Source organism: Podarcis bocagei (assembly GCF_964188305.1).
Source record: "Podarcis bocagei genome assembly, chromosome: 2".
Classification (NCBI taxonomy): domain Eukaryota; kingdom Metazoa; phylum Chordata; class Lepidosauria; order Squamata; family Lacertidae; genus Podarcis; species Podarcis bocagei.
Window position 1 is genome coordinate 11,948,787 of NC_138126.1, and position 15,326 is coordinate 11,964,112.

General features: G+C 52.5%; 1 protein-coding gene across 9 annotated transcripts; it reads left to right on the forward strand.

Moving 5' to 3' along the window:
• The first annotated feature begins 1,690 nt into the window (after positions 1–1,690).
• Positions 1,691–14,968, forward strand: LOC308580432 (uncharacterized protein). 9 transcript variants are annotated; one of them, XM_081182048.1, is made up of 5 exons: positions 1,691–2,502; positions 4,395–4,970; positions 9,738–9,855; positions 11,267–11,362; positions 12,736–14,968. In XM_081182048.1, exons 1-5 carry the CDS (start codon positions 1,777–1,779, stop codon positions 13,650–13,652), a joined length of 2,433 nt encoding a protein of 810 aa, XP_081038174.1. In that variant the 5' UTR covers positions 1,691–1,776; the 3' UTR covers positions 13,653–14,968. The 9 variants fall into 9 exon arrangements, with proteins under 9 accessions (XP_081038174.1, XP_081038176.1, XP_081038175.1 ...); XM_081182050.1 differs by having other exon boundaries at positions 11,270–11,362; XM_081182049.1 differs by having other exon boundaries at positions 9,741–9,855.
• Positions 14,969–15,326: the final 358 nt, after the last annotated feature.

Below are 15,326 nucleotides of genomic sequence, written 5' to 3' on the forward strand. Positions count from 1 at the left end.
TTCCCCGCGATTCCCACCCATTTGGCTCCAGCCTTGCTGCAGCTGAGCCGAAGGAAGCCAGCCTGCTCTCAGAATTATAGAACTGTAGACAGGGACCCCCGAGGGTCATCTAGTCCGACCCCATTGCTCCCACTTCTGTACTGCGGGGGGCTGGACTAGATGACCCCTGGGGATCCCTCCCAAGCCTTACGAGTCTCTGATTCTGCGCAAGAGGCCCCTTCGCGACGTCCCTCCCAGCCATGGGGGGCGGGGGGGAATGACGTTTCCCGGAGCAAGAGCTCAAAAGGGGTTAAACCAACCGAGTTTTCCTTCCTAGAAAAGACAGCACAGAGAGAGAGAGAGAGAGAGAGGGAGAGGGAGGGGGGGAGAGATGAGGATTTATGGGGCGGGGGGAGCAGGCAAAGGGTCTTTTCCTGTCGTGGGAGGAGGGGGCGCCTGGGAAGATCCTTTTTCCCTGCAAGAAGAAGAAAGTGTGTGCACCATGGAAGGGTGAGCATGGAGGGGCTGCAGGGAGAGGGGGCGGAGGAAGAAAGGGGCACCCCCATAGCTCCCCCCTCCCCACCCTTTGGATCCTGGCACAGCAGGATCCTTTCCACTTAGCTCCGTCTAGATCTGGAAAAGGAGGCAGGGACCCCTCTATGGAAGGAAGGAAATATATGGGTACAGATGCAGATCTATGCATACCTAGGTAAAGTGGGTCATCTAGCATTGTATTGTGAACACTGGCTGGCAGCAGCTCTCCAGGGTTTCCGGCAGGGGGAATTCCCATTCATTGTCAACATTCAGGAGATAGATAGATAGGTAGGTAGATAGATAGATCCTCTTGAATATGGTATACCGTGCTTTTTTTCTTTAAAAATGCTAAGGGATAATCTCATTTTGACTCCAGAAAATCACCATTTTATAGTTCAAATCAGGAAAAATACAGTAAATAGACAAAAGTACATAGATTCACAAAATGTTTAGGGGTATGCCTGCATCCCCCCAGAAAAAAGCACTCTCTCTGTGTGTACACCAAACGTTCCTGTTCACCCAGGCATTTGATGGCTAAAAAAAGATGCTGCTCCTCACAGCCTTGAAATTATTATCTGATATGTCTCTCTCTCTCTCTCTCTCTCTCTCTCTCTCTCTCTGTGTGTGTGTGTGTGTAAAATCTGTGAGGGTGGCTCACATGTGACTCTTTAATAGTATTTTAGGTGTGCTTAGGTTGGTTTTTTTAGATGCTCAAAACGTTTTGATTGTTATCTTGGATTGTTTGCTGTTGTTTGTGGCCCCGGGCTCCTTTGAGAGGAAAGGCAGAAATGTAATACATATAAAGAAGAAAAAGGGCCAGGGTACGGTTGCAAAGGCTTCGTTCACACCATACATTTAAAACACACTGTTTATCCGCCCCACAAAAAAATAATCCTGGGAAATGTAGTTGGCATCCCTGCATAGCTACAGTTCCCAGCACTCCTAACAAAACTACAGTTCCCAGGATTATTGAGGGGAAGACATGTGCTTTAAATGTATGGTGTAGACTTAGTCTCTCCTTTATTAGTAGGTGATAGTATTAAAACTACAAAAGAGTAAAAACAAATGCAGATTTTTTTCAGTATAACTTGCAGGCAGTTACCATTTTTTTAGCATACGCAAGTGGCTGCAATATTAGAGCTCTCTGTTCTCTTGTGAATTCATTTTCTCTTTTGTTTCTACCCTTTTCATTCTCTAGGCTGCCTATCGATTTGTTCTAGAATTGTCCGTAACATGCCCTTACGTTTGTGAAGACACTCGAGAATGAAAATGGGGAATCAGGACACCACAGGCGACACGTTGCAGGAGGCGCCAGGGAGAAAAGGGAAGAGCACAGGTTTCCTCCAGGATGGGAGCATCAAGGAACACTTGCATAGATTTCCAGGAGGGCAAGTGAAGCAGGAGCCAGGCGAGGAGCCGACAGAAGCCCCATGGCAGGAGCTCCTGAAGAAAATGGAGTTGCCTCGGTCCGAGTGGGAGAAGCCACAGTTTCCCGAGGAGCCATGGGACGATGCGAAGTCTTTCCTGGCCTCTTTCGAACGAGTGGCCAAAACCTGCCGGTGGCCCAGGGAAGAGTGGGCAGCCCGAATCCTGCCAGCCCTCACGGGAGATGCTGAGCAGGACTTCAGTGGGCTGGAAGGCAAAGACAAAGAGGATTATGGGAAAGTGAAGGCGGCCATCTTGAGAGCGGAGGCCAAGAACAGGGAAGAGCAACGTCAACGTTTCAGATGCTTCTGCTACCAGGAGGCCGAGGGGCCCAGAGGGACGTACCTACGACTCCGGGGACTTTGCTACGGGTGGCTGAAGGTGGAGAGGCTCTCGAAGGAGCAGATCCTGGAGCTGCTGATCCTGGAGCAGTTCCTGGCCATCCTGCCACCCGAGATGCAGAGCTGGGTCAAAGAACACGTTCCAGAGGCTTGTCCCCAGGCGGTGTCGCTGGCAGAGGATTTCCTGCTGAGGCCAGGAGAGGCCAAGGGGCAGGAGAAACAGGTGACTCCCATGGGTTGCAATGTTTGTGTGCGGCATAGAGCTATTTTTAAAATATTTCTTACTACTACATTACTACTGCCATAGTCGAAGGCAGTATGTTTCTGAATACCAGTTGCTTGAAGCCAAGAATCATGCTTGTGGGCTTTGCTTGGGGTTGTCTGGCTAGCCACTGTGATAACAGGATAGAATCAAAGAACCACAGAATTTTAGAGCTGGAAGTGACTACAGTGGTACCTCAGGTTAAGTTCTTAATTTGTTCCGGAGGTCCGTTCTTAACCTGAAACGGTTCTTAACCTGAAGCACTTTAGCTAATGGGGCCTCCTGCTGCCGCCACGCGGCCAGAGCACTATTTCAGTTCTCATCCTTAAGCAAAGTTCTTAACCTGAAGCACTATTTCTGGGTTAGCGGAGTCTGTAACCTGAAGCGTATGTAACCTGAAACGTATGTAACCCGAGGTACCACTGTACACGGGTCATCTAGTCCAGACCCCTGAAATACAGGAATCGTATGCCCGATGTGAGGACTCGAACCCACAACCCTGGGATTAAGAGTCTCATGCTCTACTGACTGAGCTATTTAAGGATGATGGACTAGAGGGGTTACTGACATCCTCAGCTTACTCAGAAGGGTTTCTTAATTACTTTTAATTGCATTGCCCCAAGGTCATCCAGTGACCTTCGTCACTGAGTGACGATTTGAACTCTCGTCCTAGTCCAACACTCTAACCCAGTGTTTTCCAAACTTGAGTCTCCAGCTGTTTTTGGACTACAATTCCCATCGTTCCTTGCCACTGGTCTTGCTAGGGACGATGGGAGTTGTAGTCCAAAAACAGCTGGAGCCCCAAGTTTGGAAAACACCGCCAAGCAACAATGGCTTTGACCCTTAGGTGAATTTCCTTTTTCATCGATATGGAGCCCCATGGATTGAAATACCGTATTTTCCCCTCTATAACACACAGATTTTTTCTCCTAAAAAGGAAGGGGAAATGTCTGTGCGTGTTATTGAGTGAATGTGTGGTCCCTGGAGCCGAAAAATCAGGCAAAAATCAAATTGCGCTTCACAGAGAAGGGAAATCTGAAAAGAGGAAGCGGCTGCTTTCCTGCATTCTGCCTCAGGGTCTTACTGCCCACCCTCCTCTGTTTCCTTGCTGTGTTTGCTGAAACGGAACAAAGAGCAGGGAAAGCCCCTCCCCTCCAAGCAAGCAGAGGGGAAAGCAGAGTGTCATTCCATCTAATCCCTCTCTGTGCTCTGGTGCTGCTGGGGGAGAGGGAGAGAGAGGGGGGGAGGGAGAGAGAGAGAGAGGGGCGGGAGGGAGAGAGAGGGGGAGGGAGGGAGGGAGAGAGAGAGAGAGAGAGAGAGAGAGAGATGGCTGGCTTGGGTGGGGAGAAACTTTTGCCTTTCTTTCCTCCCTCCCGTTAAATCCCTCTCCTGCATTCTTAGCCAGCTGCTTCTCTGCACACCCCTCTCATGTCCCTTCTTTGTTTTTCTTTCGCTCCCCACTTAAAATGTGATTACAAAGCATAGATCCATATGGATCCTCAGGATCTTTGCATTGGGTCACCCCAAATTCACCATCAGATCACATAGCATGTCCATGGCTACAGCCTGCACCAAAAAAATCACGCCCCCACTGTTGCCTGGGGCTGCAATGGTGCAAAAACGTGGTTACAAAGCATGGATCCACAGGGATTCTCGGGATCTTTGCATTGGGTCACCCCAAATTCACTATCAGATCATATGTCTGTGGCCACAGCATGAAGCACAAAAATGATACATCCACAGTTTCATTCAGAATGTTTTTTCCCTTGTTTTCCTCCTCTAAAAACGATGTGCGTGTTATGGTCAGGTGCGTGTTATAGAGCGAAAAATACGGTATCTGTTTTGATTGACAGGAGTCCCTGAAGGTGGATGAGTCTCCTCACTCAGGCTGGAAAATGCCACAGTGGTCGGAGGAGCCCGCGCCATGGGATGACATGAAGGCCTTCCTGGCTTCCTTTGAGCAAGTGGCCCAAGTCTGCCGGTGGCCCCCGGAAGAATGGGCAGCCCGGCTCCTGCCTGTCTTCAGAGGAGAAGCCGAGAGGACCTTTAGCAGCCTGGAGGCCGGAGACAAAGGGGATTATGGGAAGGTGAAGGCAGCCATTTTGCAACAGGACGCCATCAGGAGGGAGAAGAACCGCCAACACTTCAGGCACTTCTGCTACCAGGAGGCCGAGGGGCCGAGAGGGGCTTACTGTAAACTCCAGAAACTTTGTAGAGGGTGGCTGGCGGTCGAAGGACACACCAAGGAGCAGATCCTGGATCTGCTGGTCCTGGAGCAGTTTCTGGCTGTCCTGCCGCCGGAGATGCAGAGCTGGGTCAGGGGACAGGACCCGGAGACCTGCTCCCAGGCGGTGGCCCTGGCCGAGGAGTTCCTGCTGAGGCGGCAAGAGTCCAAGACAGAGGAGAAACAGGTGAAACTATTTCCCTATGTGTGGCACAGGGCCAGGGATGTGAAGGAGAGAGAAGTATAGCTTGAGGTTGTTGATGCACTGCACCTTGTGCCTCGTTTTCCTTGGCTGTTATAATAGTAGTAGTAGTAATAATAATAATAATAATAATGATAATAATAATAATTTATACCCCGCCCATCTGGATGGGCTTCCCCAGCCACTCTGGGCGGCTTCCAACAAAAATTTTAAAATACCGTAATACATCAAACATTAAAAGTTTCCCTAAACAGGGCTGCCTTCAGATGTCTTCTAAAAATCTGATAGTTGTTGTTCTCTTTGACATCTGGTGGGAGGGCGTTCCACAGGGAGGGCGCCACTACCGAGAAGGCCCTCTGCCTGGTTCCCTGTAACTTGGCTTCTTGCAGTGAGGGAACCACCAGAAGGCCCTCGGCGCTGGACCTCAGTGTCTGGGCAGAACGATGGAGGTGGATACGCTCCTTCAGGTATACTGGGCCTTAGAGGCCATTTAGGGCTTTAAAGGTCAGCACCAACACTTTGAATTTTGCTTGGAAACGTACAGGGAGTCAATGTAGGTCTTTCAAGACCGGTGTTATGTGGTCTTGGCAGCCGCTCCCAGTCACCAGTCTAGCTGCCACATTCTGGATTAATTGTAGTTTCCAGGTCACCTTCAAAGGTAGCTCCACGTAGAGCGCATTGCAGTAGTCCAAGCAGGAGATAACCAGAGCATGCACCACTCTGGTGAGACAGTGCAGGCAGATAGGGTCTCAGCCTGCGTACCAGATGGAGCTGGTAAACAGCTGCCCTGGACACAGAATTGACCTGTGACTCCATGGACAGCTGTGAGTCCAAAATCACTCCCAGGCTGCCCACCTAGTCCTTCAGGGGCACAGTTACCCCATTCAGGACCAGGGAATCCTCCACACCTGCCCACCTCCTGTCCCCCAAAAACAGTACTTCTGTCTTGTCAGGATTCAACATCAATCTGTTAGCCGCCATCCCTGAAGGCCTAGCTAGATCCAACATTTCTTGTGGAAGCACCCGACGTTTTTTGCAGAAGCACCCAAGTCTGAAAGGATTGCTCTTGCTCTTACTCTTAAGAATAAATAAGAATAGAAAAAAAATTATTATAAATTAGTTTGGAGTTGCTATTTAACGCCAGTCAGATTAAATCAAATAAACAAGGAATATTCGGTTTTATGTTGGAGGGGATGCCAGGAAACCGGGAATTACCGTATTTTTCGCACGATTGGACGCACCGGACCATAGGACGCGCCTAGTTTTTTTGGGGGGAAATAAAGGAAAAAAATTTTCCCTTTATTTCCCCCCCAAAAGCAGGTCAGGGAAACCGAACCAGGTCGAGGAACAGCGGGATAGTGGCGCTGCGCCTCCCTGCTGTCCCCCGAGCTTGTGGGGCTGGCTGATGTCTGCCTAGCGCGCGGGGCGCTCTGCTTCAGGGCGCCCTACCCGCCGGGCGGCAGGCTGCTATCCGCAGCTTGGGGAGCCTTGTGGGGAACTGCTGCAGGGCTCCCCACGCTGCGGATGTATGCCTGGCGCGAGGGGCGCTCTGCTTCAGGGTGCCCCACCCGCCGGGCGGCAGGCTGCTATCCGCAGCGTGGGGAAGCTTGCGGGGAGCTCCTGCAAGGGTCCCCATGCTGCGGATGTGTTCCCAAAGCGCCGGGAGCTCTGCTTTCAGGGCGCCCGACGCTCCGGGAAGCAGGCTGCTATCCGCAGCCTAGACACGGCTAGCGGAGCGCTAATCCCGAAGCTTGGGGCGTGCGGAGCTCAGCGTGCCCCAAGCTTCTGGGCGCCGGCAAGGTCTCCGCTAGCCCTGGGAGAGCCCCGCGACGTCGCGGGGCTCTCCCAGGGCTAGCGGAGACCTTGCCAGCACCCAGAAGCTTAGGGCGCGCTGAGCTCCGCACGCCCCAAGCTTCGGGATTAGCGCAGTGGTCCGCTAGCCCTGGGAGAGCCGTGCGACGTCGCGGGGCTCTCCCAGGGCTAGCGGAGACCTTGCCAGCACCCAGAAGCTTGGGGCGCGCTCAGCTCCGCACGCCCCAAACTTCGGGATTAGCGCAGTGGTCCGCTAGCCCTGGGAGAGCCGTGCGACGTCGCGGGGCTCTCCCAGGGCTAGCGGAGACCTTGCCAGCACCCAGAAGCTTGGGGCGCGCTCAGCTCCGCACGCCCCAAACTTCGGGATTAGCGCAGTGGTCCGCTAGCCCTGGGAGAGCCGCGCGACGTCGCGGGGCTCTCCCAGGGCTAGCGGAGACCTTGCCGGCACCCAGAAGCTTGGGGCGTGCTGAGCTCCGCACGCCCCAAGCTTCGGGATTAGCGCAGTGGTCCGCTAGCCCTGGGAGAGCCGCGCGACGTCGCGGGGCTCTCCCAGGGCTAGCGGAGACCTTGCCGGCACCCAGAAGCTTGGGGCGTGCTGAGCTCCGCACGCCCCAAGCTTCGGGATTAGCGCAGTGGTCCGCTAGCCCTGGGAGAGCCGTGCGACGTCGCGGGGCTCTCCCAGGGCTAGCGGAGACCTTGCCAGCACCCAGAAGCTTGGGGCGCGCTCAGCTCCGCACGCCCCAAACTTCGGGATTAGCGCAGTGGTCCGCTAGCCCTGGGAGAGCCGCGCGACGTCGCGGGGCTCTCCCAGGGCTAGCGGAGACCTTGCCGGCACCCAGAAGCTTGGGGCGCGCTCAGCTCCGCACGCCCCAAACTTCGGGATTAGCGCAGTGGTCCGCTAGCCCTGGGAGAGCCGCGCGACGTCGCGGGGCTCTCCCAGGGCTAGCGGAGACCTTGCCGGCACCCAGAAGCTTGGGGCGTGCTGAGCTCCGCACGCCCCAAGCTTCGGGATTAGCGCAGTGGTCCGCTAGCCCTGGGAGAGCCGTGCGACGTCGCGGGGCTCTCCCAGGGCTAGCGGAGACCTTGCCAGCACCCAGAAGCTTGGGGCGCGCTCAGCTCCGCACGCCCCAAACTTCGGGATTAGCGCAGTGGTCCGCTAGCCCTGGGAGAGCCGCGCGACGTCGCGGGGCTCTCCCAGGGCTAGCGGAGACCTTGCCGGCACCCAGAAGCTTGGGGCGTGCTGAGCTCCGCACGCCCCAAGCTTCGGGATTAGCGCAGTGGTCCGCTAGCCCTGGGAGAGCCGCGCGACGTCGCGGGGCTCTCCCAGGGCTAGCGGAGACCTTGCCGGCACCCAGAAGCTTGGGGCGCGCTCAGCTCCGCACGCCCCAAACTTCGGGATTAGCGCAGTGGTCCGCTAGCCCTGGGAGAGCCGCGCGACGTCGCGGGGCTCTCCCAGGGCTAGCGGAGACCTTGCCAGCACCCAGAAGCTTGGGGCGCGCTCAGCTCCGCACGCCCCAAACTTCGGGATTAGCGCAGTGGTCCGCTAGCCCTGGGAGAGCCGCGCGACGTCGCGGGGCTCTCCCAGGGCTAGCGGAGACCTTGCCGGCACCCAGAAGCTTGGGGCGTGCTGAGCTCCGCACGCCCCAAGCTTCGGGATTAGCGCAGTGGTCCGCTAGCCCTGGGAGAGCCGCGCGACGTCGCGGGGCTCTCCCAGGGCTAGCGGAGACCTTGCCGGCACCCAGAAGCTTGGGGCGTGCTGAGCTCCGCACGCCCCAAGCTTCGGGATTAGCGCAGTGGTCCGCTAGCCCTGGGAGAGCCGCGCGACGTCGCGGGGCTCTCCCAGGGCTAGCGGAGACCTTGCCGGCACCCAGAAGCTTGGGGCGTGCTGAGCTCCGCACGCCCCAAGCTTCGGGATTAGCGCAGTGGTCCGCTAGCCCTGGGAGAGCAGCGCGACGTCGCGGGGCTCTCCCAGGGCTAGCGGAGACCTTGCCGGCACCCAGAAGCTTGGGGCGCGCTCAGCTCCGCACGCCCCAAACTTCGGGATTAGCGCAGTGGTCCGCTAGCCCTGGGAGAGCCGTGCGACGTCGCGGGGCTCTCCCAGGGCTAGCGGAGACCTTGCCGGCACCCAGAAGCTTGGGGCGTGCTGAGCTCCGCACGCCCCAAGCTTCGGGATTAATGCAGCGCTCCGCTAGCGGTGGGAGAGCTGGGTCTCCCTCTGCTAGCAGATAGCTTCCTGAAGCCTGGAGAGCGAGAGGAGTCGGTGCGCACCGACCCCTCTCACTCTCCAGGCTTCAGCGAAAGCCTGCATTCGCTCCATAGGACGCACACACATTTTCCCTTGCTTTTTAGGAGGGAAAAAGTGCGTCCTATGGTGCGAAAAATACGGTACGTTCACATGTGGTGGGGGTGTAAATATGTAAAAAATTTTTGCCAAAGGGTGTTTAAGGAGATAACAGAAATCCCTGGGTTAAAGCTGACCGAAAGTCCTGAGGTAGCATTATCATCAATTTGCGATGGGGTGGAAGGTTCGCAGACCATGAAGTACTTGCTCACAAATTTATTGACAGCTGCACAAGTTATGATAGGCAGGAAGTGGAAGGGGCAAGCAGAATATAAAATGGAAGAATGGGATATAGCTATTAATGATAAATGAACACGTGCCATTAAGGTAAGATGGGGAATATGCAGGAGAAATGATTTTGAGGAGATATGGAAGGTGTTTGTAGAATTTGTGCTCTTAAAATGGAAAGGGGTCAAACCATCACAAGAGGTGTTGAAATTTTGGGAGGTTGGATAGTTACAATGGAATGGTCTCAGGGGTGCAGTGCACATTTTTATTCTTATTTATTTAAGATTATTACTTTGTCAAAATAAAATATAATAATTCAAAATTAAAAACGGGCTCCATAATGTAAAAAAAAAAAAGATTGCTCTATACTGTTCCAGGTGGCGTTGGAGGAGGAGGAGGAAGATGCAAATTTCTCGGATGCAGGGACTTCTCTGTGGGACTCCGAAGAGGGGCACCTGTGTGTGGTAATCAAGCAGGAAGTTGAGGATGGAGAGGCCAGTCCGTGTGGTGAGGAGACATGTGCCTTTCTTTGAGCTCAAGTCCTTGCCTGGGTTAAGCTCAGCTGAGGCTCCTCCATACTCCCAGGTCCCTGTTTGGAGGCCTCCCTTAGGTATCTCCTTGGCCGCTGTGAGAACACGATGCTGAATGATGATGGGCTTCTGGTCTGATCCTTTTCCCGTTGCCAGTTCTGAATGGCTAAGATTCAACTGCCCATATAGAATATCCTATGATTATTCTTATTCTTATTATTACTATTATTGTTATTGTTATTATTATTAGAGTGTGAGGGTGTTAGCACTACCAACAGGGCTTCATTTTCTGATCACAGCACACAAGAGGGTCTGTAGGGAGAGAGGTGGTCTAGTCAATGTTATTCTTTCAAGAATAGTGGGAAAGTATACAACAACAACAATTTATTGTTTATACTCCACCCATCTGGCTGGGTTTCCCCAGCCACTCCCAACAGAATATTAAAAACACGATAAAACTTCAAACATTAAAAACTTCCCTAAACAGGGTTGCCTTCAGATGTCTTCTAAAAGTCAGATAGTTCTTTATCTCCTTGACATCTGATGGGAGGGTGTTTCACAGGGCGGGCGCCACTACCGAGAAGGCCCTCTGCCTGGTTCCTTGTGGCTTCACTTCTCACAGTGAGGGAACCGCCAGAAGGCCCTCGGTGCTGGATCTCAGTGTCCGGGCTGAATGATTTTATTTCTACTATATATTTTATTTCTGCTATATATTTTGGAAAGTTGTTTATCCTCTACCGATCTGGACACATTTGGATATCACAGCCAAATTTTGCACAAAATTCCTACAAGGACAGAGCAGGGTGTTGTGCATGGACGCCATCTTGAATCAAGATGGCGGGCTGAACTTTTCAAAACGGCACCTTTTGCATTCCTGAGCAATGCCGGGTACACATGCTTCTAGTAAAGAAAAATAAAATAAGATTCAACTGCCAATCCAGTCAGCCTGTGTTACATGGAATTGGGGGAGCACCATCTTTTCCTCGTCTGCACTTCTCTGCCCACTTATCTGGGAGTAAGTCCTACTGAACGCAACAGGTCTTACCGCTGAGTAGACATGTACAAGACTGCACCCTTAATTTGGTTGTAGGCACTACTTGAATACTCTCAGCTTTTTATTCCATTGTTGTTTGTTGTTGTTTCTCGGGCTGTGCGCACACCATACATTTAACACTCGTTTCCCCCTCTCCAAATCATCCTGGGAACTGTAGTTTATATCTCTCGCAGAGCTACAATGCCCAGCACCCTTCACAAACTACACTTCCTGTGTGCTTCATTGTATTTCATGTTTTACCACTGCTTTCTGCCTTGAGCTCTCTTGGCAGAAGAAAAGATGAGATACAAAAGTTTTAAATTAATAAAATGAAGGCATTTCTCTTCCTCCAAAGAAGACTGGGCTGTGAGAAGAATCGTGGTGGATGAAGGCCTCAAGGTGAAAGGCAGTCTGAGGTGTTCTCCAGGAGAATTTCAAGAGCTGGCTGAGAGTTGTTTATTTGTTTATATATTTCTAAAAGCAATGGTACCGCTTAGCAGAATAAAAATATCTAAGCAGGTTATGTAGGGATCTCCATTGTTGTGTTTACTGGGCACACGGCACCTTTGAGCCGCCGCTCACCCCGCCACCCTCTTTCCCACTTCCTACCAGGCTGGGAAAAGAGATTTAAACTTCTTCACCCATCCCAGTGCCATGTCCCATTTGCTATTTTCACGACTGCAAGCCAAACTGGACGGTTCAGGGGGCAGGTTAGGCCCCTGTGCTGAGCATTACCTACCTCTGGTTCCAGCCAATAAAAGTTGGTAAGGGTGGGAAATTTGTGGCCTTCGAGAAATGGTTGGGCTTTGCCTCCCATCAACCCAGTACAGTGGTACCCCGCAAGACGAACGCCTCGCAAGACGGAAAACCCGCTAGACGAAAGGGTTTTCCGTTTTGGAGGCGCTTCGCAAAACGAATTTCCCTATGGGCTTGCTTCGCAAGACGAAAGCCCATAGGGAAATCTCAGGGACAGCGGGGAAGCGCAGCGCGTCTTCCCCACTGTCCTCGGACCTCCTCCCGCCGCCGGCTTCGGAACGAAGCTCCGATGCCGGGCGGGGGAGGGGGAACGCCTCCTCCCGCCGCGCGGCATCGGAACGAAGCTCCGATGCCGGGCGGGGGAGGGGGAAAGCCTCCTCCCGCCGCGCGGCATCGGAACGAAGCTCCGATGCCGGTGGGGGAGGGGGAAAGCCTCCTCCCGCCGCGCGGCATCGGAACGAAGCTCCGATGCCGGGCGGGGGAGGGGGAAAGCCTCCTCCCGCCGCGCGGCATCGGAACGAAGCTCCGATGCCGGGCGGAGGAGGGGGAAAGCCTCCTCCCGCCGCGCGGCATCGGAACGAAGCTCCGATGCGGGGGGGGGACACCTTCTCCCGCCGCCCGGCATCGGATGGCTTTCCTGAAGACTTGGGGTGGGAGGAGGGTTTTCCTTCCCACCACCAACATTCAGAATGCTGTTCTGAATGTTGGCGGCGGGGAGGAAAAACCCTCCTCCCACGCAAGCCCCGGGAACAGAGGGAAAGCGCTGCGCGCCTTCCCCTCTGTTCCCGTACCTGTCCTGAAGGCTTGCGGTGCGGAGAAAAGCCCTTCTCCGCACCGCCAGCCTGGCAAGCGGTTTCCCTAGGAACGCATTAATTGATTTTCAATGCATTCCTATGGGAAACCGTGCTTCGCAAGACGAAAAACTCGCAAGAAGAAAAAACTTGCGGAACGAATTAATTTCGTCTTGCGAGGCACCACTGTATAGCCAAAAGGGAAATAATGGGTCTAATAACTGTTCCAGGTAACCAGTACTTCCCTTGGGTAAGATTTCTCTCTTTCTCCCACCAGTAGATATGTGCAAGACTGAAAATGAGGAGGAACCAAGCGAAGCGTCTGTGGAAAGATTTGAGGATGCCGGGAATACGTGCCCCGTGTGTGGGAAAAACTTCAGCTGCAAATCGGACCTTAACAGACATCAGAGAACCCACACAGGAGAGAAACCATTTCGATGCTTTGAGTGCGGGAAGAGCTTCAGTCGGGGCGACTACCTTATTTTGCACCAAAGGCTTCACAGAGGGGAGAAACCCTATAAGTGCTCAGAGTGCGGGAAGGGCTTCTATCGAAGCACGCGCCTTATTTCACATAAGAGAATCCACCTAGCGGAGAAGCTGTATAAATGCTCCGGCTGCAGCAAGAGCTTCTGTGACCAGTCCAGACTTATGCAACATAAGAGGACGCAGCACTCAAGCGAGAGGCCGTATAAATGCTCAGAGTGCGGAAAGAGCTTCATTCGGAAAGCACACCTTACTAGACATCAAAGAATCCACACAGGCAAGGTACTATACAAATGCTTAGAGTGTGACAGGAGCTTCAGTTGTAGCAAGCATCTTATTTCACACCAAAGAATCCACACTGGAGAGAAGCCGCATAAATGCCCAGCGTGTGGGAAGAGCTTTAATTTCAGCGGGAACCTTACTTCACACCTGAGAATGCATACAGGAGAGAAACCATTTGAATGCTCCGAGTGCGGGAAGACTTTCAGTCGGAGTGCCCACCTCACCTTACATCAGAGAACCCACACGGGGGAGAAGCCATACAGCTGCTTGGAGTGCGGAAAGAGCTTCAGTCAGAGCAGCAACCTTACTTCCCACCAGAGAATCCACACAGGGGAGAAGCCTTATAAATGCTCAGTGTGTGACAAGAGCTTTGGCCGGGGTGACTCTCTTATTTCCCATCAAAAAACCCACGTGGCAGAAACCATATAAGTGCCCAGAGTGTGGAAAGAGCTTTTTGCCAAAAGCACGCACCTTATTTCACACAAGAAAATTCACAGACGAGGGAGGAACCGCAGGAAAAATGCTGTGCCATCAACGCTTGGAACTGGGAAACGGCTTTGGCAAAAAGACAACTCTTGCTACACCACAAAGAATGCACAACTCTGAAAACCATCTGCCTGTTCTCATTTGCTCCACTGAAACATACATAGTGAATAAAATTAGAAAAGGTTTATCAACGGATATAACCTTTATTATAGTGTTGAGCAGAGCTTTCCAGACTTTTCACGTTGGTGACACACTTTTTAGACATGCATCCTTTCGTGACACAGTAATTCAGTTTTGCTAGCAAACTGGAGGTTAAACTAACCCCTTTCCAGCCCTGGGAGGCATGTGGGGAACGTTTGTGCAACACAACTACACACCACAGCTGACTCACTGAAATATCGCAACACACAGTTTGGAAAGCTCTGGTACAGAGAGAGACAGGACTAGTTTTTGCCTTTCCCAAGCTCTCTTGGAAGCCAAAGAGACACTATATTGCGGCCTAAAGTGATTTGAATTGGGTCATCTGAAATCCTTAGTTGGGTCCAAGCCTTCAGTTGACTGTCCAAACTAGATTTGGGCCTTCTGTCCTGGAAACTGAGAACACTGTCATGGAACAAGGAGGTATATCTACAGTTACTGAAGGTAGGGTGGGCGGGGACCAATATTACAAAGTTCAGGTATCTTTGTGATAGAGCTTCGCAAGTACGGCACATTAAACAGGTTTTAACGAAGTACGATTAGCCTTGTTCTTGTTGATAGCTGTTGGTGTGGTGATATGAAGAGTCTACAAGTTTGGGAGGCTCATAAAGGTGAGCTCCCATTGCTCTGTCCCAGCTCCTGCCAAGCTAGCAGTTTGAAAGCACACCAGTGCAAGCAGATAAATAGATACCACTGCGGCGGGAAGTAAACGGCATTTTCATGTACTCTGGTTTCTGTCTCGGTGTTCCATTAAGCCAGAAGCAGTTTAGTCCTGCTGGCCACATGACCCAGAAAGCTGTCTGCGGACAAACGCCGGCTCCCTCAGCCTGAAAGCGAGATGAGCACCACAACCCCATAGTCGCCTTTGACTGGACTTAACCATCCAGGGGTCCTTTACCTTTACCAATCCTTGGAATATCGAGGTAGGAAAAGACTCCTGGAGAGAATTTATCTAGAGCCACAATCTCTCATAACATTGTCCTTGATGAGTCTGGAGAACTCGAAAGCTTCGTTATGTTTCGTGACATTTTTGGTTGGTCCTAATAAAAAAGTTTCGCTCAGCTGTGGATTTTGGAGTTTTCTCCCAAACAGAAATTATTTCTCTTACCTTCATTCCTACATTTTCACTCCCCACCACCACCCAGGATCCCGTTTCTGTCTTGGTGTTGTCTGGTAACATCTGGTGAGCAACAATTCTCTGTCCCTGACTTAAAAGAGTGGCATAGGATGTGTTGTGGAATACCTCTGATGAGACCCTGGGGAGCAGCTGCCAGTCAGAGTTGGCATCACTAGGCTAGATGGAGCAATGGCCTGGCTCTGTGTAAGGCAGTGGCAGATGTAACACGCCATATGTACCATCCGTTTAAATTCTGTTTGTCAGCGTGCCACTCGAACTCAGGAGTTAATAATCATAGCAAT